Source organism: Cyprinodon tularosa, unplaced genomic scaffold (genome assembly GCF_016077235.1).
Source record: "Cyprinodon tularosa strain WSP-4 unplaced genomic scaffold, ASM1607723v1 ctg593, whole genome shotgun sequence".
Taxonomy (NCBI): Eukaryota; Metazoa; Chordata; class Actinopteri; order Cyprinodontiformes; family Cyprinodontidae; genus Cyprinodon; species Cyprinodon tularosa.
The window spans coordinates 505,576-531,457 of NW_024039333.1; the positions used below are offsets into that span (position 1 = coordinate 505,576).

At 41.5% G+C, this 25,882-nt stretch overlaps 1 protein-coding gene across 1 annotated transcript in view; it reads right to left on the reverse strand.

Moving 5' to 3' along the window:
• LOC119797659 (NLR family CARD domain-containing protein 3-like) overlaps nt 1-25,882 on the reverse strand; it is a 41,867-nt gene that overhangs the window by 13,506 nt on the left and 2,479 nt on the right. Inside the window, exons 2-5 of the mRNA XM_038306827.1 lie at nt 23,238-23,389; nt 21,777-21,917; nt 7,378-7,466; nt 2,331-2,615 (exon numbers count right to left, since the gene is read on the reverse strand). Of these exons, the coding sequence (XP_038162755.1) occupies nt 2,331-2,615; nt 7,378-7,466; nt 21,777-21,917; nt 23,238-23,293 (571 nt within the window). The 5' untranslated portion in view covers nt 23,294-23,389. The remainder of the gene's footprint in view (nt 1-2,330; nt 2,616-7,377; nt 7,467-21,776; nt 21,918-23,237; nt 23,390-25,882) is intronic.

A 25,882-nucleotide genomic window follows, 5' to 3' on the forward strand; every position in this document is an offset into this window, starting at 1 on the left:
AGATTAGCAGAGTCTAACCTTAGCATTTGCTTCTCTGAATCTGAAGTTGTTTTTTGTTTTTGTCTTTGTTCTTCAGGAGGAAGACTTCCTGTGTTACTGGATTAGCCTGGACCTTCTACCCCTGGAAAGATTTACTGAGTCTCACTGAGCAAGGGGAAAACCTTCACATGATCCGTTCAAGTCCACTCCTGGAAAACCAAGTGACAGTCCGCTCCTTTAATCCACTGGGTCTCATGTATGTCTGCCTGTCCGCTCTCCAACGAGTTCCCTCTTCTCTGGATTAAACCCCCACAAACTGAATCCAAGGATAAACCCATAGCCCCCCAAAAGTGAGTGTCTCTCCAGCAATATTCAACCCTCAGTCTATTTTCCCACTGTCCCTGAAGTATTCACCGTGATCTCCCCTTCAGAATTTTCGGTTCCAGTTCACCAGTCCGCTGAGTTCCAGCATTGTTTCCCCACAGAGTTTTAATCTCCATCAGTGTTTGCTAACCTACAATAAACCTGTTAAACTTTTACCTTTGGTCTCTGAGTGGTTCTGTGCATGTGGGTCAGATCTTTAAAACCCTTTATGACATATAAAACAAAAACAGAATGTTTTAAATTTTTTGGTAAAAGCACTGCCATGTTGCAGTACTCAAATTGCTGATGTCATGGAGTTGGTTGATGCTTTTGGTAAGAGTTGAATATATTGAGAAAACCAGTTATACCTCATAACCGTAAAACACTTAAGGAATTTGGTATGATGGAAAAGAAGCTGGGAAGACACTAAAGTATCTAAATTCCATTGCTTATGAGCCCATTTGGCCTATGACTCAAGCCATAGTAGGGAGAGAAGAGGCGGTTTCAGAGCCAGGGTTCTGACTATCACTACTGCCATACAGATGGTTGTGGAGATTATGTAAATCACCAGACTTTTGAGTCTAGCAAGGTAGTAGTCCATCAGTCAGCTGGCTTAAGCCGGGCGTACACTGTGAGATTTTGTGGGCCATTTTTCAGTCGTTCGATAATCTTTCGATCGGCCTTGACTTTCAGCCTGATTGTGAGTTGTGTAGTGTACAGGGGGTTATGAAGGGCGATCAGCCTCTCCCGACCATCTCCCAATCAGGAATCATGAGGTCGGGAGAAATCCCTCAGAGCGCATGCGCAACCAAGGATTGTTCTTTTTATTCTTCCTCTCAGATGTAAACACAGCAGCGTGGCAGGGATGCAATGAGTGAAATGCAGTTCTTTCTGTAAAATTGACAGACCGTAGAAGCCATGTCTTTTTTTCCAAATACGTCGTTGCCTTTTCTTTTCAGGGCTTTCAGCACAAAAATGCACAAATTGCCAAGGCAGAGTGGTTCACTATAGTGAGCATAATATCCCTCTTCTTCTCGTTTGGCTTCTGGATAGACACGTCAGAGCAACTTCATCTCACTGCGGAGCTGAGTCCGACGTGGTTTTTAGTCGCACAGTGTGAGCAGGTAGATCGCATGAGAGCGTCGGGCCCAACATAAATCGTGAGTTGTGAACTCACACTGTACAAGTAAATCCTGCGGTTAGTCATACAGTGTGAGCAGCAGCTGTGTGCAACGATTGAAAAAAAATCACACAGTGTATGCCTGGCTTTAACCCTAATGCTTCACCGGGTTTAGCCAAATGCGTTTTACTGTTGTGAAGTATTACCAGTATTATCAATATATTCTCCTGCTAGCTAAAGCTTTAACCATCCCGGTTACATCCCCGCTTGGAAAACTGCAACATAGCGGTCCCTTGCCAAACATTTTTAAAACTGTTAATTTTTTTCTTTTGCATTTATATTTTTCACATTTGTAATATAATTATTGATAATAGTAAGACACAACTAATGAATGAGGTTAGTTTGGTTAATCATTTCATTTCCACTCTAGTGATCCATTTTTTGGCTTCTACTTGAATCTACTAGATCTACTAGAATTAGACAAAAACTTTATTTACTAGGTTTTGGGTAGAATTAAGAAATGTGGCTTTGGTTTCCATTACTTGCGTCATTTTTGGAGTTAGGCCACAAACTACGATATATGACTTTCTTAATATTTGATTAGCCTTAACATAACTTGAAGGCAGTTGTGATAATAGATGGGTTTTTCAAACTCTAACCACCAGGAAGTCCATAGCTGTTCCGTGTTCTGTAAAGCAGAAATCTAACAAGGAACCTGAACTGTTAAAATCTGTGAATTCTGAGAATCGAGAAGTTTTCTAAAGACCTCATCATGATGCCTTAGTTTGTTTGTTAGATTTATTTCGTTTTTAGGGTAGAATAAAAGATGGCAGGCTAAAACTAGCATTATGGAGCCGTTTGGATTTACCTGGCTGAGCAGAAGAAGAAGAGGACAAACACAGCTGATAGGACAGTTTAGGATCTATGAGCTGAAGATGTTGGATCATCGTTTTGCTGGCTTCCTCTCCCTTTTTCATCACATTATCTATAATGCAGCGGGCCTTGTCTGCTGTGACTGGGTTCATTTCAAGTATTCTCTGTTTCTCTGAAGAAGTAAAAACACGATCTCTTTGAAGGCTTTCAAGGAGCTGAGTCAGGACATCTGAAGCAACCCTGTTTACGAACTCTGGTCGGACATCAAACAGCTTTTCCTCTGCAGGTAGAAATTGGAGACAGAAACATGGTCAATTCAAACTGATTTCTGAGAAAGGTTGAACATGTTGCGTCATCCAGAGATTTCCCACCGAGGCTGTGGATCATAACTCCTTAGTGCTGACCCTGTTCTTCTTCTGTGACTGCATAATATCTTAGGGAGGACCTGCTGGATTTGTCCAAATGTGTCTGACTAAAGCTTTTTATACACTTTCTTTTCTCTCTGCAAATAACATTAAAATTCCGTTTAAATTTAGGACTGCATGATTTTAGAAAAGCATGCCATTACTCCCTTACTGTTGAACTTTGAGTTGAAAACATGACCCTCTCTAATGACTGGGATCTATGTTACTGAGATTGTCAATTTACCACAAACAGGTCGAGTTCCATCCTGGTTTCATGTTAAAATTATTAAAACCTTAGTAAATTATGCATTCAACAATGTTTAACGAATAACGTAACTGCCTTTTTCACAAGCTTTGAATTAACAATATAAATATTGTCATGGATTTGTGAAAAGGAATGAAATGTAAGTGTTATTTAAAAAAAATAATGGAATGTAATATTTGAGTTAATCAGAATACAATAGTTTAGAACTTGTATGAGGCTGAAGAAGGGATGAACTCATGGACTGTTTGAGTACATCATAGGGGAAAAGCTATGGGTTATAAGTGGTAGCCTAGTGGTTAGAGCAATGCGCTTGTGCTCTGAGAATATTGCAAATACCCAGTTTGATTCCAACAGCCCTCCCTCTAGGTCCCTGAGCAACACCCTTATCCCCCGATTGCTCCCCAGGCACCACCAGTGATGGAAGTAACAGCGTTGAAAGTAATAGCGTTACTAACGCCATTACCTTTTTTTTAGTAATGAGTAATCCAACTAATAACTTTGACTGTAACTATAACACAGTTACCAAGTTACTGCATGTTAGTCAGGTCGCACAATGAAGCTTTTTTTCATTATAGGACTCAGACTCGTGCCCGCCTTGTCATGAGAGAGGGGAGGATGAGATTGGCTGTTACGGGTGTTGACGTACAGCACACACAGAGAGATGGAGAGTTAGGAGAACTCCAGCAGCAAAACAGCGTTTTCCACATGGAAATACCGGTGTTACGTGGAGCTGCGTTTCCCCCATCAGATACGGTTTCCCCTGCATCTCCGCACAGTGCAGCAGTGTTGGGCACGTTACTTAGAAAAAGTAATTAGTTATAGTTACTAGTTACTCCTCCCAAAAAGTAACTGAGTTACTAACTGAGTTACTCCACAATAAAAGTAAGTAGTTACTAGTAAAAGTAACTATTTCGTTACTTTTGCGTTTCTCGCCCCCGTAACCCTCACCACCCAGCCCCCACCTTCTCGCAGTGTGTTTCCAAAGCCAGCTGAATAGAGCGGACGACAAAGACAAGAACCTGCAGAGAGTTTTGCATTTATTGCAACTCAACGTAAATGACATCGGGGGGGAACGCCATGTGAAGTTTTTTAATAGGGCATTCAGATCTGGTGAGTATATGAAATTAATAACTGGGGATGTCTAATTCTGAAATCCTGTGTGTTTGGGTTGTTATAGATACTGCAACATCCATCTATCCATCTATCTATCTAGATGTATACTCTGTGTGTGACATAAAATATGGATATCCATCCCTGCTACAAAGGCCATCAAATAATGTTTAAAATAAAAAATACAGTAGGTTGAAAAGGCAGAGTATCCATTCATCCATCCATCCAGATTTCTCCCTTTCTCCATATAGGCTATCATTTGATCGTTTACGCTCTCCATAGTTCTCCTGTGGTGCGAGCACAGGGCGATTGTTACGCGCCTTTAGCGAGCATGCGCGTTTCCTGTCGCTTGTGCGGTGAATCGTGCCGCCTGCGCTGTGCGGAGATGCAGGGGAAACTGTATGTGATGGGGAAACGCAGCTCGACGTAACACCGGTATTTCCATCTGGAAAACGCTGTTTTGCTGCTGGAGTCATCCTCACTCTCCATCTCTCTGTGTGTGCTGTACGTTAACACCCGCCAGCGGAAACACCCACCTACCCAACTGACAGACGGAATCTCACTATACATCAGCCATTCTCATCCTCCCCTCTCTCATGACAAGGTGCGCACGAGTCCTATCATGAAAAAAGGTTCATTATGCGACCTGAGTATCGTGCAGTAACGGGGTGTCTGCAATGGTAACTGCGTTATATTTCATGTCAAAGTATTTAGTTAGATTACTCGTTACTAAAACAAGGTAACGGCGTTAGTAACGCCGTTAGTCCCATCACTGTTTACTAGTAACTAGTTAGTTTTATTGTGGAGTAAGTCAGTTAGTAACTAAGCTACTTTTTGGGAGAAGTAACTAGTAACTATAACTAATTACTTTTTCAAAGTAACGTGCCCAACACTGGGCGCCACACAGTGTTAGCCCACTGCTCCCCATTGGGATGGGTGAAGATGCAGAAGTGAATTTCTTCAATGTCAGTTGTCAGTTTATTATCATTATCTCACTCAAGGATAGTATTTGGTCTGTCCATAAAGAGAAGTACAGTTAATGTACAAAATGTACATAGCTATAACTGTAACGACAGAGTGTGTAATACAAGTAGACCTTCCAGGTCAAAGAGAAGAGATAGAGCTGATTTATTGCTAAAAAAGGCTCCAACACATGGTCCAATATGGTGTCACCTAAAAGAATTATGTAAGGATTAAATAATGGAGAAGCAATTAGTCAGCTTTGTATAAAAATTATTCAATTTCTGAGGATGTTTATTTAAGAGCAACTTTGGAAATTAACAAGCAGCTAGAAAAAGTACACTATATGATATTATTTTCCATGTGAATTCAAGATTGTTCATTCTTTTTTGCCTTTCCTAAAAAGTGCTTCATTCTTTTTTGCCTTTCCTAAAAAGTGCTTTAAATCATTCCTAGCTGTCTTTATCCATTCTGGGTCAGATCCTGACATTTGAAAAATGGCAGGGAAAGCAGAATAATAAGCATTAGCCTCACTGCATGCAGCTAGCAAAGCATTGTAGCTAAACCAGGTCCTGAAAAAAAGACCATGTGTACCATCTCCATCTGTCTTCGGACCTCTGATTAATTTTGAAGGTCGGCTTATCAGGTCCAAATGCTTTCCCCTCCAGCTTCTCTTGGTAAGTTTGCTTTATAAGACTTCACTTCCACGACTCGACATGTCAATCAGCCACACTACTAACAGGTTAGGGTTCCTGTCATCCCAGGGCACAGCTCTCCTTCGCCCTGATCTCTCATATCTTTTTGCACTGCAGAGGAGTTAATATGCATGCACACCTTTTAACAAGAGTCAATGGCCAAAGATTTTTGTGCCCCAGGGCGGAACTACGTCACCAATCTGATGACGAATAAAACAGATTTACTTGTCATTAAAGATTTAACAACACATTTATCTTGCACACCTAAAAATATATATTTATATATAATATATTTATTTGTATTTTATAATTACATTTTTATTGTTTGTTTATGTTTCACTCAAAGTCACTGGGTGGGTGGGGCAGGGCCATAGCACCCTCTGTTGACCAGCTGCCACTGTACCCCACTCTGAAAAAAAAACTCTGCAAATAGACTGAATGGTTATTGCTTCATTAGTGCAGGTTTGTACATCTGAAATTGTCATTTGCAAAAATGAAAAAACAACAAAATAGATAACAAGATCTGTGCTAACGTGATAATGTTTTAGGCCATCCAGAGAAGCTGCAAACTGAACAGGATGCAAAGAGCTCACACACAAGTTTAGAATGGCCTATTCTATTGGAATGCTGTATGAAGGTACTGCAGTTACCTGGAGCACAGCATGGATGCAGCGACAGAATAGTGTTGTATTTTGTAGCTAAGCCATTCAGTGATTTATAGACTAAAAGAAGTATCTTAAAGCCTATTTTCTGAAATGTGTGTAGTCAGTAGAAAGACTTGGAACTAGGCTGTTGTGTTCTACTTTCTTAGTTTTAGTGAGGACACAGGCAGCACGTTTTGGATCAGCTGCAGTTTTCTGACTGAGACAACATATTGTTATGTGACTTCATGTTGTAAGTATGTCTATCTACAGAGATGGGAAGTAACGAAGTACAAATACTTCGTTACTGTACTCAAGTAGATTTTTCTGATATTTTTACTTTACTTTACTACTTATTTTTATGGCGACTTTTTACTTCTACTCCTTACATTTTTACACAAATATCTGTACTTTCTACTCCTTACTTTTTAAAAAATTGGCTCGTTACTTTAGTTTTGAATCATTTCAATGGAGTTACCGTTATTATTTTTCACGTCATCAATACCAAATTCAATCTAACTGGATGGGAATCTACGTTGCATTTGACGCACCACTACAAGATGAATCGACAGATTCGGCGGTATTCATTGGCGGCAAATCATTGCAGCTTGGTGGCGGTGGCGTTAGCATAGTAGCATGGACGACAAGATGATTGAAAATGAACACAACGGAGATCTAGTCCTATTGGCAGACATCCATTTAAAATGTAGGCAACGGCATGAAAAAAGTGGTTTCTACTTTTACTTTTATACTTTAAGTAAATTTACAAGCCTGTACTTTGTTACTTTTACTTGAGTAAAGAAGTTTAATCAGTACTTCCACTTTTACCAGAGTATTTTTTAACACAAGTATCTGTACATTTACTCAAGTACAGAAAGTGAGTACTTTTGCCATCTCTGTCTATCTATCCTATAATTAGTGATTTGTTTTCAGAGTTCAACAGAGGATTGTAGATGTTCAGCCTTACCTGCCAAACAGCTGCTCTGGTTGTTTTCTTGCGGTCCAGCTCTGTTTCTAAGTCTTTCTCCACACTCTGCATTGCTCCTCTTCCTCCATCTGTGGAGGAAGAGAAGTTTTGTTTTTATTTTTCAAGAAATTTAAACAAAGATTAATCCAGCATTTCTGATGACCATATTGTGTGTCTGTAACTACACACAAAGCCCAAGCAACAAAGCAAAGAACTCCGAGGGTTGAGAATTACCCTTTACAAAGGCAACATGAAAATACCATTGTCTTCAGAGGTTTAGTTTCACTTTTAAGCTAGTAAATGTTTAGTGAGATATTTATATTAAGCAACTGTCCTTTTCCGTCCTTCATCATGTAAACAGATGATCAACCAGCAGCAGTCCCATCTCTTCAGCACAGACACCCCCCATCCTGTCCCAGTGAAGAAGGTGAGCTAGATTGTGTTCAGGGACATGTCAGTTAGCATAATTTTGTCTCTTTTTAACCAAAAAAAAAAATCAAAATCAAACTTTTTTTCTATTAAAAAAATGTGAAACATATACTATATATCATCATAATATAAAAATGGCCTGTAGTTGTTTGTACTGGATATTGGACAGTTGAAGGAAAACATTAGCCTCCAGCAGCCTGTATTAAAATCAGTCAATATTAAAATAGTTCAGTTAGATGTTTTTATTCAGATTGAATATCAATGTCTTTTATGGGGCTTGTTCTCTGATAGAACGCCATGCAAGAAGTTCTAAAAGTTACTTAGGGTTCTGGTCTTTATTGCATTAAGTCAACTGAATCTAACTTTATGACGATCCTTTGGACTTCAGTTCTGGGTCCATGATGTAATTTTATTGCCCTGATATATCATTAAGCATCTTAGTCTTTAGTTCCAGTAATGGACATAATTTTTCATGGGGGGGGGGATGTCCCTTGCTCTTTTTTAAATGTCTGTTTTGGTCCCCTGCAAATTTTACTGTCCAAAAACAATGTTATGCTACAGTACACAGACATTCGGCGAGCACCATGACCAAGCGGAAAACCAGCTCAAACTGAAACCAGCTTCCCCGAGTTTAGACCCCCAGCAAGCTCCTTATTGGCCCACTGTCTTTTCTTGTGTGATTGGCCACCACTGCTGTCACTCCTGAGAAGCTCACTTTACAAACACCTGAGGTGCCACTGAATCTGGTCTGTGATCGGATGGTCAAACAAGATGAAGTTAGTTTTATTTGAAAATACTTGCGTCACCCCCACTTCTGAAATCAAAATTTCGTCTCTGGTTCCAGTCTATCTTTATAGATTTGCCTTTTACTGTTTCATTGAAACGTGTTGGAAGCTGGAGAAGTACCTCTCTTCTCCAGCAGAGTCCGCCGTGGATCCTCCTGAGCAGAGCCCTCTGCACAGCTGCTGCTCGTTACCATCATCAGGAGGACCCTCTACTTAAGCTGTCTTCAGACCTTGCCTCAACGCCGCAGTGTTGAGCCAGTTGGTTAGCACCTAAGCCCAGAACCTCTGAGAACTTTGCTTGCTCTGAGAACCTGACAGGATCCTAATCTTGTCTCTGTCTTTCCAGGAAAACCTGATCATTCTTCGTGAAGCTCTGGATGAGCTTAACCCACCGAGCCTGCCCTCTGAGCCAAACCTGAAGACTTCCCCTGGATTCTCTTGCAGCTCTGGACCAAGAGCTGGAAATCCAAGTCAAGGTCTGCAACCTTTCTAGAAGCAAGACGCTGAAGCAGCTAACGGACTCAGCTATTCAGACTCTCTCCAGTTCCAACAACCTTCCTCTCCAAGATCCATTCAAGGACCCACAAGGTACAAACCTGAGACTATCAAAGGACAAACCGCTAAGAGCTCTGCTAACTAACTGTCTTCCTCACAGACTCCGGTGAACCCGTTTGCCCTGGACCAGAACCAGAAACATACTATCATTGGATTGTATTCAATAAACTCTGTTAACTTTTCATCTGTTTCCTGTGTCGTGGTGTTCTGCATAATTGGGTCACATTCGTGTACCGATCATGACAGAACACTGCGGCCAAACACAAGGCCCAGCAGACCACCTCCGTCGTCTATTGGAAGAACGGGAGGCTCAAATCCATGGACATGTTCAAGCTCTCAGTGAGTTAAACACCCACATAGAGTTACAAAACCAAGTAATCCAAAATTTTGCTAGCCGCTTGAACAGTGCTAATGCCACACCGGCAGCGCAACCATTTCCGGGTCCAGTTCCCCCTGCGAGGTCACCAGCAGTAACGTCATCAGAGTTCCGCTTAAGCCTTCCTGAAAAATTCTCGGGAAATATGAAGGAATGCAGAGTATTTTTATTTCAGTGCAGATTATTGTTCCAGAACTCTCCCAACAGTTTTTCGACGGACTTTAAGAAAGTAACCTTTATTCTCTCTCAACTAACAGGAAGAGCTTTGGAGTGGGCCCAGGCCAGATTTCCCTCAGATGAAAGTCTCAACTGCCGATACTCTGATTTCATTTCTGAGTTCTCCCAGGTTTTTAATCAAGAAACTGATCAAACTATTGACTCTCGTGCTCTTTTCATTATTAAGCAGGGAAATTCATCTGTGGCTGATTTTTCGATCAACTTCCGGGTTAAGGCAGCAGCTTCCGGATGGAATCAAAGCGCTCTGAAGGGAGCTTATTTTATGGCCTTAAATGAGAATATTAAAGACGAACTGGCAACTCTCGACGAGCCAGCCTCCCTTGAGGATCTAATCAAACTAACTATTAGATTGGACAACAGAATTAGAGCCAGAAATAGCTCCGAGATAAGAAATTCTGGGTCTCACGCCCCTACTTCTGCCTCAAATGTCGTGACTGTTTCTTCTCCTCCCACAGAGCGACCAAGGGCCCAGTCCCTCCCTCTGCCTGTTCAGGCTTCACATTCAGGTGGTATGGAGGTCAAACCTATGCAGGTGGGACACACTCGGCTTACTCCTGAGGAGAGACAAAGACGTTTTTTGAGCAGACTTTGCATCTATTGTGGTGAAAGTGGACATTTCATTGCTTCCTGCCCGGCTAAATCAAAAGGCAGGGCCCGCCAGAGGATCTGAGGAGTCTGGCGGGCCAAACCAACTCTAAGAAATCTCCTCGATTGATGCTGCCTGCCACCTTGTTTTGTAATAATCAGAACCTCTCTTTTTCTGCCTTTATTGATTCAGGCTGTGAACGGAACCTCATAGACTCTAACCTCGTTCAACAATTGATGATTGAAACTGTTCCTCTTTCTCAACCCCTCCGTGTCTCTGCCATTGATGGGAAGAATCTCCACCAAGTTACTCATCAAACCCAACCCCTCGAGCTCCTCCTCTCAGGTAACCATCGTGAAACTATCAAATTTTTTGTTATTCCCTCCGCATGTTCCCCGTTGGTGCTTGGATTCGAATGGCTGGAGAAACACAATCCACGCATTAATTGGACTGAACGTCACGTGGAAGCATGGTCTACGTCATGTCATGAGACTTGTCTTCGGTCGGCAGCCCCCGTGGTGGGGCCTCCTAGGGGTGGGGGAGAGATGGACTCTCCTGACCTATCTTCAGTTCCCTTTGAGTACCATGACTTGGCCCCGGTTTTCAGTAAGGTCAGTGCTACGTCCCTTCCACCACATAGACCATATGACTGAGCTATTGAGTTGTTACCTGGAGCACCGTTACCCAGCAGCCGTTTATATAACATCTCCAAGCCAGAACGAGAGACAATGGAGAAGTATATTAACGAGTCTTTAGCTGCTGGAATTATTCGCCCGTCCTCTTCTCCTTTGGGTGCTGGTTTCTTTTTTGTTGGCAAGAAGGATGGTTCATTAAGACCATGCATTGATTACAGAGGGTTGAACCAAATCACCATAAAGAATAAGTACCCTCTACCTCTCCTAGCCTCTGCTTTTGAACCTGTTCAGGGGGCAACAGTTTTCACCAAACTGGATCTGAGAAACGCATATCATCTCCTCAGAATCAGAGAAGGAGATGAATGGAAGACTGCTTTCAAGACACCATTAGGTCAGTTCGAGTACCTGGTAATGCCTTTTGGTTTAACAAACGCCCCCGCCTGCTTTCAAGCACTAGTGAATGATGTTCTCAGAGACTTTTTAAATGTGTTTGTCTTTGTCTATATAGACGACATACTCATTTATTCACGGAACTTAACTGATCACAAGAAACATGTCCGCCTGGTGTTACAGAGGCTACTGGAGAACAAGTTATTCGTCAAGGCAGAAAAGTGTGAGTTCCACCAACCATCAGTGACCTTTTTGGGGTTTGTGCTCGAGGGCGGGCAGGTTAAGCCTGCGGAGGACAAGATAAAGGCGGTTTTGGACTGGCCGATTCCTGAGACTCGAAAACAGCTTCAAAGGTTTTTGGGGTTCGCCAATTTTTACCGTCGTTTCATTAGAAATTATAGCCAGGCGGCTCAACCTCTGACCTCTTTAACTTCTGTTAAGAGGAATTTTCAATGGACTCCCGAAGCTCAGTCTGCTTTTGACAAACTGAAATCTTTGTTTTCCAGAGCACCGGTGTTAATTCAGCCTGACCCTTCTAAACAGTTCATCCTGGAGGTCGATGCTTCGGATTCTGGCGTTGGAGCCGTCCTTTCCCAGAGACTCGACTCAGATCAAAAGATTCATCCATGTGCTTTTTTCTCTCGCAGACTCTCATCAGCAGAACAGAACTACGGCGTTGGAGATCGAGAACTATTAGCCATCAAATTGGCGTTGGAGGAGTGGAGACATTGGTTAGAAGGAGCTGAGCACCCGGTTCTAGTCTGGACTGATCACAAGAACCTTGCTAGCATCCAGTCTGCCAAACAGGCCAACCCTCGTCAATCCAGGTGGTCCATTTTCTTCTCCAGATTTAATCTCGTTATCTCCTACAGAGCCGGATCAAAGAATGTGAAACCTGACTTCCTCTCGCGCCTATACTCCGTCGATCAACCCGAGACACCAGAGCCAGTCCTCCCGGCCTCTTGTACTGTGGGAGTCGTGAACTGGGAGATCTCCGATCTTATTAACTCCGCCCTGGCCTCGGAACCCGACCCAGGTAACGGTCCGGCTAACAGAACTTATGTTCCGTCTTCCGTCAGGTCCAGGCTCATTCAATGGATGCACACTGCCAAATTCTCGGCCCACCCTGGAGTCAGTAGAACCATCGCTCTCATCACCAGACGCTTCTGGTGGCCCACTCTCCACAGGGACGTAAAGGAATATGTGCTGGCCTGCCCCATTTGTGCTAGAAACAAGGCCTCGCATCAGCCACCCTCTGGTCTGCTTCAACCTCTTCCGATCCCTTCACGTCCGTGGTCCCACATTGCCATAGATTTCGTCACCGGTCTCCCCGTCTCTCGAGGTATGTCCACAATACTCACCATCGTTGACCGTTTTTCCAAGTCCTGTCATTTAGTCCCTCTCAGGAAGCTCCCCTCGGCGTTCCAGACCGCTCAGCTTCTCGTGAAACACGTCTTCAGATTACATGGCATTCCCCAGGAAATCCTATCAGACCGTGGTCCTCAATTTATCTCACAAGTTTGGAAAGCCTTCTGTTCAGCTCTGGGTTGTAAGTCTGCTTTGACTTCAGGTTATCATCCACAATCCAACGGTCAGACCGAGCGCATGAATCAGCACCTTGAATCCACCCTCCGCTGCCTAACTTCCAACAACCCCACCGACTGGAGCCAGTATCTCCCTTGGATCGAGTACGCCCATAACTCCCAGAGATCCGCTTCCACCGGCCAGTCACCTTTTCAGGTCAGTCATGGATACCAACCACCACTTTTTCCCGCAGATGAAAAGGAGATATCAGTCAAGACCATCAACCAACACATCCGCCGCTGTCAAAGGATTTGGAAGGAAACCATCACCACCCTCAATAGATCATCTGAAACCACCAAACGTTTTGCCGACTCTAAGAGACGTCCCGCTCCTGAGTACACCATCGGACAGGAGGTATGGCTGTCTATCCGGGACATTCCCCTCAAGGGAATGTCTCGGAAACTGTCTCCCAGATTCATCGGTCCGTTTAAGGTTTCCCAGGTCATCAGTCCCTCCGCAGTCCGTCTCCAGCTACCTCCGAGTCTACGCATCCATCCCACCTTTCATGTATCTCAGGTCAAGCCCGTGGTCTCTAGCCCTCTGTGCCCGCCATCCGACTCCCCACCACCCGCCCTGGAAGTCGATGGCCACCCGGCTTTTACCGTCCGTCGCATCGTGGACTCCCGTCGGCGAGGTCGCGGCTGGCAGTACCTCGTCGACTGGGAGGGCTACGGACCTGAAGACCGTCAGTGGGTTCCCGGCTCTTACATCCTCGGCATCCTCGATCCTTCCCTGATCGAGGAGTATGAGCGTTCCTGCCCATCTACTTCCTCCGGACCGCCAAGGGGTGGTCGTTGAGGGGGGGGTACTGTTGGAAGCTGGAGAAGTACCTCTCTTCTCCAGCAGAGTCCGCCGTGGATCCTCCTGAGCAGAGCCCTCTGCACAGCTGCTGCTCGTTACCATCATCAGGAGGACCCTCTACTTAAGCTGTCTTCAGACCTTGCCTCAACGCCGCAGTGTTGAGCCAGTTGGTTAGCACCTAAGCCCAGAACCTCTGAGAACTTTGCTTGCTCTGAGAACCTGACAGGATCCTAATCTTGTCTCTGTCTTTCCAGGAAAACCTGATCATTCTTCGTGAAGCTCTGGATGAGCTTAACCCACCGAGCCTGCCCTCTGAGCCAAACCTGAAGACTTCCCCTGGATTCTCTTGCAGCTCTGGACCAAGAGCTGGAAATCCAAGTCAAGGTCTGCAACCTTTCTAGAAGCAAGACGCTGAAGCAGCTAACGGACTCAGCTATTCAGACTCTCTCCAGTTCCAACAACCTTCCTCTCCAAGATCCATTCAAGGACCCACAAGGTACAAACCTGAGACTATCAAAGGACAAACCGCTAAGAGCCCTGCTAACTAACTGTCTTCCTCACAGACTCCGGTGAACCCGTTTGCCCTGGACCAGAACCAGAAACATACTATCATTGGATTGTATTCAATAAACTCTGTTAACTTTTCATCTGTTTCCTGTGTCGTGGTGTTCTGCATAATTGGGTCACATTCGTGTACCGATCATGACAAAACGGCCCAGTTCCTTTTCAGAAAATGTGATTTCCTGGTCTGAATGGAGAGCGGTTTTTCCTTTATCAACTTATCAATCTTCATAATCTTGGCTTCAGAAACGGTGAAATCAAAAAAGCTCACCTTACTCTGAGATCAGTCAGTTAAGAATTCACGACCATTTACACACCACGCTAGCATGGTTCCTCACCTCCTTGTGACGATATATGGTGCAACTGTTCTCTAGAGGTAAAGAAGCAAGTCCACATGGTGGTGCACGTAACATTCAGGAAGTTTGGTTATATTTGTGATATTTCATTGTTGGCGGAGTGTCAGGTGAAGAAGGCAGCCTTTGGTGAATTTACTTGACAGAGTTGGCTTTTGAGAAGTGGAAACGAAAAACGATAGTCAAATCAGGGCTTACAGATGCATGAAACAATTACAGATGTTGAGGCTGATGATACTGCTAGATAGACTCCTCACTGGAAATTGTGTGGCATGGTAGGGAAGCTTGTATTTTTTTGAATGTCTGCGACCCAGTGGATGTTAAGTGGGGTAAATGCATAAAATTCCACTGGTAAAATTTTTACCAATATTGACATGATAGACATCATTTGAAAGCTTAGATTCTCCACAAACCAAACACCATTTTATGGGCTCAGTGAGTACCAAAGCACAATTAAAACAGATATAGCAGCAAGGAAAAATATAAACGTGACAAAGCAGCCAAACAACATATCTTTGAAGGCATCCAGAAGCAGTTTTCTAAATCCAATCTTCAATTATTTATACTCCATCAGTCCATAAGGGTCCACAGATTAAAAGTAATCCAGCGTATTCGTAATAAAAATATTCTATGATGAGAAAATCGCCCATAACATCCAGTTGTTGACATCAGAAAAGTTAGCTGATCATAGCTTCTTCTCAGCATCTTGTTAATATTTACTTCATAATACTTATTTCCTCGGTTGTTAGCCCACAATGTTTGGTAGGTAAAAACATTGCGGTTCAAAATTCCACAGTTCCTTTGAATGGTTAGTCTTTCTGATCATGGAATCATCTCAAGTTCCTGTCATTTTAGGCTATACCTGGCTAACTAAGCACAACCCTCAGATTGGCCGGCAAAGGGTGAAGGTGCTAGGTTTGTCTCCTGCTTGTTCTAGTACCCGTTTACGGTCAGCTAAGTCCAACATGCCAGTTAGTTCTGTGAATTCTGAATTTTATCCAGATCTTTCTATGGTCCCTGAAGAGTACCATGACCTCTATGAGGTTTTCAACAAGGGCAAGGCCACAGCCCTACCTCCTCATAGACCTTTTGATTGTGTTATCAACCTACTGCCTGGCACCACACAAGGAGGTGGGGAATATCTGGATGATGCAACATGTTCAACGTTTTTTAGAAATCTGTTTGAATTGACCATGTTTCTGTCTCCAGTTTATACCTGCAGAGGAAAAGCCTTTGATGTCTGTGCTTTCTGGGCTCAACAATGCACCAGCAGTTTTTCAGAACTTGGTAAACAAGGTACTCAGAGACTTGATGGGTCACTTTGTTCTTGTCTACATTGATGACATATTAATTTATTCCCATGACCTGGATGTCCCATAGACGTCACATAAGATCAGTGCTGCTTCGGCTTCTCCAGAATCAGTTCTTTGTTAAGCCTGAGAAGTGAGAGTGGCACATTAGTACCATCTCTTTTCTGGGTTTTGTGGTCTCCCCTGACCGGATCTCCATGGACCCCTTGAAGGTACATGCTGTTACTGACTGGCCAGTTCCCAGAGATAGGAAGCAGCTTCAAAGGTTCTTGGGGTTTGCCAATTTTTACCACCGGTTCATTAGAAACTACAGTCAGGTGGGAGCGCCCCTTCATAACCTGATGTCATCTACGATTAGGGTTTGCTGGCCCGATCTGGTGGATCAAGCTTTACAGAGACTCAAGGCCGCTTTCACCTCGGCTCCAGTTCTGGTGTCTCCTAACCCCAAGAGGCAGTTTATAGTCGAGTCGGATACTTCCAGCACTGGGGTCAGGGTAGTGCTTAGTCAGGAAGGTGAGGATCTATCCTTGTGCCTTCTTCTGTAAGAAACTGTCAGCAGCCAAGCAGAACTAGGATGTTGGGGATAAAGAGTTACTGGCATTTGAACTGGCTTTGGAGAATAGAGACACTGGCTGGAAGGTTCCTGTATTCCGTTTCTGGTCTGGACAGACCACAAAAATTTGGAGTCAACAAAGAGTCATCTGTGAAGCTTTTCAGCTCCATTGTCTCCCCACTGACATTGACAGAGGTCCCCAGTTTGTCTCCTGGTTCTGGAGGGAGTTCTGCTCTTTGTTTTTTTTTGTTTTTTTGTTTTTTTACAGTGGCAATAAGAATAATTGTCTTGATGCCAAAAAGAGCCCAACAGATTTTTCTTTCACAAGTAGAGCAGTATGGCTGTCGCCATAGTGTTCCGCTTGATTTATGCATATAAATTGTTTTATTAAAATTATGCAGGGAGTTTTACAGATTATATGGACACTGCAATGTAGGTAGAACAGGAAATGAAAAACAGTAAAAGGAGAAAAGATGAAAGAAAGAGGAGATAAAAGGGAGATAACGATAAAACATTTTCAGTCTGCTTCATCACCTGCAAAGAGATGTAAAAAGAACAGCACAACCAACAGACATGGTATAAGACATACAATAAAGTAACACCTAGATACTATCGCTGAAATATAAGTAGTATTACTTAATCTGACATGTATTCTGTGTTACCTGAAGATAAGAATATGGGCTTTCTGTATGGAAGTGAATCTCGAAGTACCTGGAACCAAGCACCTGTACAGTAGTTGTTTGTGAAAGTGCACTTGTGCATGTTAAGTTTATCCAAAGGAAAAATACTCAATAGTGGTTGTGAAGAGCCGAAGAGGTGCCCCCCCAGAGCACCTAGTCAAGCGCTGGGAGACCCAAAGCCCCAGGCGCCCAAAGGGAACCTGAGAGCGAAGAGAACCGCCATGGAACGCCATGGAACCAAAACAATTCTGTTGATTCCTGACACACCGAGTCTCTCTGCTCATTTAGATTCCATTCTGAACAACTTTGACTTTGAACATTGGTCAGTAAAAGAGGCTGACCAATAAATCGGCAGGGGGATATATCGGGCCAATTTTAGTGTCTGACTCATTAATCAACATCAATCCAAAATGTGGCTGATGTAAAAATTTGATTTTTGCTGCAAACTTCTGCCATATAAAACATCTGCCATGTGCTGATTCTTCCCCTCTGTCACTCGCTCCCCTCATAGAGAGCAGTAATTTCTCTTTCTGCACTGCTCATACATCGCATACACACATGATCAGAGCTGTGTGTATGTGCTGTGCTCAATCACTCGCATCATTATACATGTGGAGTAGGATAAGGAGACACAATATTAAACTTTGTTCTTAGCTGAAGGAGACTGCTTTCATTTCATTCCCAGGTATTTGCCACATACAAAATGAAAAGGAAAAAGTTTTAAAGTGATGAATTTGACTCTGCAAAGATAGAATCTCTAGAATCTGAACTAGTTAAGCTTCAGCGTCTCACTGGTTTGGACTTTGTTCTGCTGGCTTCTCATCAGCTACAGCCGATCCAACACCGATCCTGCAAATTTTGAAGGCCGATACCGATATTGGGGGATTTTCGAGGTTGGCAGTAGTGTTCTCCGACAAACATGGATGCCTCCAGTAAAGCACATTCAAATGAAATTACTCTTAATTAAAAACACTAATTTATTGAACAGTATGTAGTAGTATCATTTTTGAATTCTGAATATGACCGAACATCTCCTTTAACTGGGACCACTCTTTACCACACCAACATTGGCCCCATATTAATGCCTGAGAAAAAAAGGGTGATCTTACTGAGCCTTAAGGGGAACCACCACAGCTTTAAAACAGGTTCCTGTTGGCCTGACAATAGTTTTCCTTAAGGCTCTACATGTGTGTTTCTAAGGCTATGTTCACACTGCAGGCCTTGATGCTTAATTCTGATTTTTTTTTTTGTGATATCCGATTTTTTTGCTTTGCCGTTCATATTTCTAAATATATGTGACTTTTATGTGATCTCCTGTGTGAACTGCATTCATACAACCTTAGTGTCCCGCATGCGCAGTAGAAGATGCAATGACGTCACAGGCCAGCATGCGCTGTGTTTAGAGAAGTAAACATGGATGGTAGCGCTGTTGCGCATCTAGCGATCTTTTCCAACCATAAAACTCATTCTTTTAAATTTGGTAAACATAAATACTGCTCTCTGCTTCATCATCTGCCATGGTTGTTGTTCTGTGTAGCAAGAAGCAGAATATTGACCACTGACTGTTATTAATGGCGTTCAAGTCAGTTGAATGTGACATGGCCGTTCCAACACAGATCACATTTGAAAAGATCAAATTCGTTTAAGATTCAGGACGACATAGCCAAGTGGCCTAGGTCGCGTTGGAAAAAAATCGGATCTGTGTTGTTCAGACTGCCATGAAAAGATCAGATCCAGGTTGCATGTGGGCCAAAAAAATCAGATTGGGATCAACCCTTAAAAAGCCTTGTAGTTTAAATTCACAAGCATATTCCATTCAACACTGAAATTAGTGTAGACTTCATTGTAACAGAACTAACATTGAGACTCCATTTATATGTAACTTTTCGTAATACTAAAGATATTTCGATCACAATGCACAGAACAATGTATTTAGTATGTTTAGCTGCATGTTACCACACTCCTGAAATATTGACAAAAGTGTTTATACTGCCTTTTAAAATTAGGCTTAAGTCGCGCAAAAAAATATATCAATAACAAAACAGCTGTGTTTAAAACAAGTTCATTATCCAACACTGTCTGAAGAAATAATCACGCTATTGTTTCAACGTTAACTCTAAACATGTCATTGTTGGGATCTGGAGCTGTACCACCTTCCTCCAGCAGAGTGCGCCGTGGGTCTCCTGGAGCTGGAGTCTTCCAGCACACCTGAGACGCATCTACTCATCAAGAGACCTGCCCTTTATAACCAGCTGCCAGACCTTGCTTCGACGCCGCAGTGTTGACCTAGTTTGGTTAGCGACCTGAGCCTAGAACCTGAAGAATCTTAGCTGTCTCTTCAGAGAGATCTGATTCTAATTCTCCCTTGTTTTTGCCTCACAGGAAACCTGTCTCTAACCTGAAGCTCTGGATGAGCTTAACCTGCCGAGATTGCCCTCGTGAGCCAAACCTGAAGATTCCTATGTGGATTCCCCTGCTGCTCTAACTAAGAGCTGGAAACTCTGATCAAGGTCTGCCATTTAAGTCAGAAGCAAGACGCTGCAGCTGCTCTTGGACTCTGCTGAACAAACAGTCTCTGGACCCAACGGTTCCCTCTCTCTCAAAGAGAAGCCCGGACTCAATCAAGGTATACTCTTGAATTTTCAAAGACTCATAACTCATCAGCCTGCTTCCTAATCAAACTATCATCTCTGCAGACTTCAGTGAACCAGCCCGGACCAGTTCCTGATCCAGTTCATGATCTTGTGTTTTTGTGCAAACTCAATAAACTCTGTTAAACTTTTACCCAGCCTCCGTTGTGTTCTGCATGTGGGCTAAGAACCTAAGACCCATCATGACAGTCATGGTCTGATATGGTGCTGCCTGTCATATTTCATTAAAAAATAAACTTATACTGACTTGATCAGTGTAAATCATGCTTTTTTTATTCATTTAATCATCATAGAAATAGGCCTACTAAGTTGAAAAGTTTTTATTTTCTTTCAGCAGAAACAGACATCCTAACAAAGTACATCAGCAAGAAGGAAGTTAGAGTGGGTTTTGCAAAGGGTTCAGTGGTGTTGGTGACGGAGGACAGAAGATTGGAGAAAAATACCCATATTGCAAAATATCCTTTAAATAAATTAGTCATTGTGGCATGAGCTGTTGAAATATGTACTGAAGTGCTGATTCATCAAGCATTGGAAACTACACAGAACTAATAGACAAAGCTAAAAATGACTTCTTTTTTAATCAGTCCAGAAAGACTCCAGATCAGCCTCAACATTCTGGTATCTCCTGCTTGCTCTGCCTTTAGGTAGTTTAGAACTGAACAGGCTTTTTCTACCTGGTTGTAAAATGTGCTCATCCAGCCCGCTAACATTAACCTGCATAATCCTACTAACACAAATAAATATATTTTACGCCTAAATTAAACAACAAAAATATGGCCCTAAACTGGAAGGATCTTCTGAGAAAGGTTTTAATGTTTAGTTGTACCTTGGCGATGACATCTGAATTGTTGAAGAGAAAATCTGAGAAATCTCATCTTAAATCATGAACTTTTTATTGCCTACCTGGAATTGTTGACAATAGTTGAATAAACTTTTGGCTCTCAAAATGGTATCGTGCCCTATTTGTTGGTACTCGCCGATTCCGATACCACCATTTTAGTGTTGGATCCGGGCTCCGCCCGATACTGGTATCGATATCTGTGCTAATTTAAATGTCATAGAAACAACATTTTTAGAACTGGATTTGATCTCCATATTTTTCACAGCATGAAATCTTCTTAAAAAGCAACCAGTTATTCCTAAATCATTTACATTTTATTCCAAATGCCAACCTTTTTAAAGGCAATAAGTTTGTGAATAAATATACATTTGGTTGATAGAATAAGCAACCCAGATATGTACAATCCAAAGTGCACTGCAAATATCAACGTTAATCCAACAACTCTCAAAGGCAAAATTCTAAAGAATAAATGTAAACTTCAGAGGTAAGTAACCTAAAAAAATAAAAATAATAAATAAACCTGGCCAGACCAATCCCAGCACAGGAGGCGGGATTCTTCAGTGCATGACTCTGAGAGGCTGAATTGCCCATAATGCAACATCGCTTTTCTGGTAGCATAACAACAAGCTGGCAACCACAGCTGAGCAATGAAAATTAAGAACGTTGATAAAGACAGACTTTATAATGCAGATTTCTTTAGATAAACTGGCATAAATCATTCACTGGAGAGTTTCTTCGACAGCTCTACATGTTTGGAGGACTACAAAATTACAAAAACAGAGCGAGATGCTTGGAGTTTTGCATTACATCCATAGTTATCTAATTGGTTCTAACCTGATGAGGCTGACCCTGTTAGTACAGCCTTTGAAATTGAGCTCTACCAGCTCTTTACCAGACTGATACACCATGTAAATGATGAATCAGTCTGACTGGCCAGGATAGGAGCTGGTTGGACATCCTAAGGCATGATTTCCTGCTACTGAGATTTTCAAATTTAAACATCATAAACCTTTGATAGATGTTAGCTAAATCAGACTGAATTTTACTATGTTTATAGAAGTTAATGACTCACCTTAGATCTCTTGGGTCAGGATAATTACTGGGTTGTACAGGAAGAGGTTTTGAATGGTTAACATTGCAGGGCGACGGAGACCCTGCTCCTTCCCTCTCCACCTTCCTCCAGATATTCCCCTGTTTCTCCCAGTGTGAAACTCTGAAAGGAAAACAAAGAACAGTTTTCTCACTTAGGTCTCTGAACCGTCATGTAGATTTGGAAAGAATCTACATGAAGCGTGCCAAGAAATCTAGAGGCAGTTTTGTGTTGCTGCCTGTCTAACCTATCTTTTTATCTATGGTACAGGAGACAGTGAAACAACTATGTTGCTAATGGTACCCCCACATGCATGCTCACACGCCCAAGACATATGCACAAAAAAGGGATATGAAACGTCAGCATTTGTTGCTAAGCTGATAGCTTAGCAAGTTTGAACAGTCAGAAAAATGAATCAGAGGAACAGAGTCTATTTGTGTTTTTATTATTTGTTGTGCTGCATTTCCCGAAGCTCTGACATCACCCAAAAGGTGATCAAAACCAAGATCAAAACAGTTTCTTTTTCAATGTGTCCCTTCATTGAAAATCAGTTTTCAACCTACTATGTGTACAGATGATGCCATTGTTCAATCGAGCTCTGCACTGGAGGCAGCATGATGCTGTAGCTTCCCTCTCATCAAATACATTCCTGGATATGGAGGATGTGCTGAAGTCCTCTTTTCTGCAGCTGAACTTCTCAGCTTAAATTTCAATGTCATTTACCTTATATGGAAGACCAAAACTGAAATAATTAAGGATAAATGCAAAAATAAATTAATGCTCAATAGGTATGATTAGTCTGATAATTTATGTAACAATGTCGCTATTTCTTTAGAATCAGAATCAGAATCGGGTTTATTGACATTGTTAGTGAAGGAGTTCACAACTAGGAATTTTTTATGGTACAATCGTGCAACATGAAACATATAATATGAAATAGGTAAATAAAATTATAATTATTTAATTTTAAATTATTTAATTTTTGTATTCATTCGTTTTTTATTTTTCATTCATCATTTTAGTCATTCATTCATTTCTGCATTTCTGCCCCATCATAAATAATGAGAAGTGGTGTCTTCAGGCTTAAACTTCTACCTATAGACAAGTTTTACAGGTATTTGCCTCCATCATAACGACATTTCTGTTACTGATATCCTGGTAAATAAGGTCCAAATAAAGAAATTTATGAATGAATGACTTGATAAAACAGTGAATAAGTAAACAAATAAATAACCAAATCAATGAACAAATAAACTGAATAAAAAAAATGTTAAAAATGAATACACAAATAAATAAATGAGAATATTGCTACATAAATCCTTATGGAACTTATTGAGCATTGTTTATTTCAGCATTTATTTATAATTATGTAAGTTTTGGTCCTCCATAAGTTCACAGCTAATGTTAAAAGGTGATCATGGCAGTTGGCGAAAGATGACTCACTTTGGCCCTGGTTGTCCAGGATCATTACTGAAGACTGTAGGATGATCTTTAGACATGTCAGTATTTAGAGAGAAATGATGGAGTACTGGAGACGATGCTCTGTCCTCCTCTGTGGTCTTGTAAATGTTCCTTTTTCTTTCCTGTTTTTGATACTGAAAGGAAAACAGAGGAGCAACCATCATTAGTGCATGTATGTCCCATCCATGCATCCCAGTGCAAATGGACCTAAAACTTTGATGGTTTCCATTCATGATGATATTTTCCTATGTCTTTTTGCAGCTACAACTTTAATTATCTGTTTAATTGACAGTTAATCACTGCTATCAAGATTAATCATTTCAGCTGCTTAATCTTTAGCTATTTTTAAATTATTTTGTGAGTGTTCTAATCAAACAGTTTTGTTAGATAGAATATTTGACTGTAACAGAAGAATGACTGTGTTTAATAAATGTCTGCATTGATAAAGAGATGTGCATCTGTGTTTATTTCTTTATGGGAGTGATCTGCTGTCTAAAGGTCAGAGCTCCAACCATCCCTTCAATGTTGATGGTTTAATAATACATTGAGATTTACTGGTATTCTGGTAATGATTGTCGCGAAGTGCAGTTATCAGTTATAATTATGAACTGTTGTTACTAGTGGTATGGCGCAAATCCACAACAGGTTTGATGGTCAAAGGCTTTATTGATTTACCATTTCTGGTAAATCTAGTTATTATGAAAAGCTATCAGCCTAATAAAAAAGCCCTGGTGGAGCTTAAATTTATATTTCTTGATGATACTTTTGTTAAAATAAAAAAATAATAAAATATTATTTTTAATATAATAAATATTCATGATCAAACAATCATAACAGCACAGAATTGCTCATACTTAAACATTTCAAATTTCAACAAAATTAGAGACAAAGACTCTTGAATAGTTTCTAACTATTCACAGATAAACATACTAATGGGGAAACATTTGATCAGTTCATAAATTATTGCTGTGATCTAACAGATACTTTTCCAGATCTCAGCAGGGGCGGAGCTTGATGGGGGGCCAGGGGGGGCCATGGCCACCCTTAAAGTAGTGTAAGTAGTGACAATGATTAAGATTTTCATCCCAGAACTCAAACTTGAAATAAGTTTGTTGTCTACACCTTTACTTTAGACAGCAGGATGTTTAAATATATGCGTCCATTTGTTAGCAAAGGCTTTAGGAAAGTATAGTTAGTCTTTATTTAGAAAATATAGATGTTGTGGTTGTTCATTTTCATGTGAATGGGTGAATGAATGTAGTGTAAAGCGCTTTGGTCAAGTCTCCTAATTTGAATAAAGGCGCTATATAAGTACATGCCATTTACCATTTACCATTCATTTTCAACAGTGTATATGTATGAGATGACATCTGATGTGAATTTGCGCTATGTAAATAAACTGAATTAAATTGAAATTGAATTATAAATCGACCCTGAGGTTCTGGCACCTATCCGCTTTCGGCCACCCCTCAGTGTACATTAGTTATTGCCTGGTTACCCTGATGAAAATTCCCTGGCTACGCCTCTGGATCTCAGTGATCTCTAAATTTGGAATTGCTGAAGAGTCAATAACAGAATGCAAGCGAATACTACAGAGTTTATATATACATCCATCTGTGCACATTTGTATCAACTTAATTCCAACACACTACTCATAAAAATAAATCAAAGAGGAAGTTGTACAAAATTAACCTGCAAAGGGCTAATTTGCGGGTTCAGGAGGTCTTACTCCATCGTTGATGGCCAAGTCCAGAGACAGTACAATGTCTGTGAAGGGGCAGCAGATTTTTTCAAAGGTTGAATACTTTAAATATTCTCACATTGTGTTGTTCCTGTTTATTTCAAAGTTTACAAGCAAAATCTGCAATTTTCATCCTTCAGAACTCAGTTTAATTTAAAGTTCAGGTGTTTATTCATGAGAAGCTGACAACTCTTGCTTCAGTGAAGTAGGAAGAGTAGAAAACATTACCCACCCAATTTCTACCACATTTTAGGTATTCAGCGTCAGTGAACACTTAAAATGTTCCTTTTAACTCATATGTCATATTATATATTATATATTTACTTCTGGTCAGTCAAATAACTTTTCTGTAGTTTAAGAACTTGGTGAAAATAGGGTGCAGTATGTCAGAATTCTACCTGATCCAGTGCACTTTTTCCAGGGGGACTGGTGAGGTGAAGTTATCATACCATTTGTGGTATAAGCTTTTATAAAAATCCTATAGCGTCAGGACCTTTACTTGATCTGACACATTTATATTCCTAATGTTAGATCTCCTGTTGCGATTTCCTAGGTTGTCAGTTTTGTCTAGTCCTCTTTAGTTTCGCCTTACATTGATAAGTTTGCTTTGAGTGTTGCATAAAATCAGAAGCAATAAGAGGCTGAATGAGGACAAAGGCAGATAATCGGAACCACCCCTCAAAAGCTCACAAATAAACATCTGCGCTTCTCTGCTGATGCATCCCACAAACTTCTCTTGACAGAAACTTTTAACCAAGCTGACTGTACTTTCTCTGTACAGTGCCTTGAGATAAAAATTGTTGTGAATTGGTGCTATAAATAAACTGAACTGCATTGGGTAAGCAGTTGGGAGGAGGCCTTGTGGAAGGACCAGGGCATGCCGGAG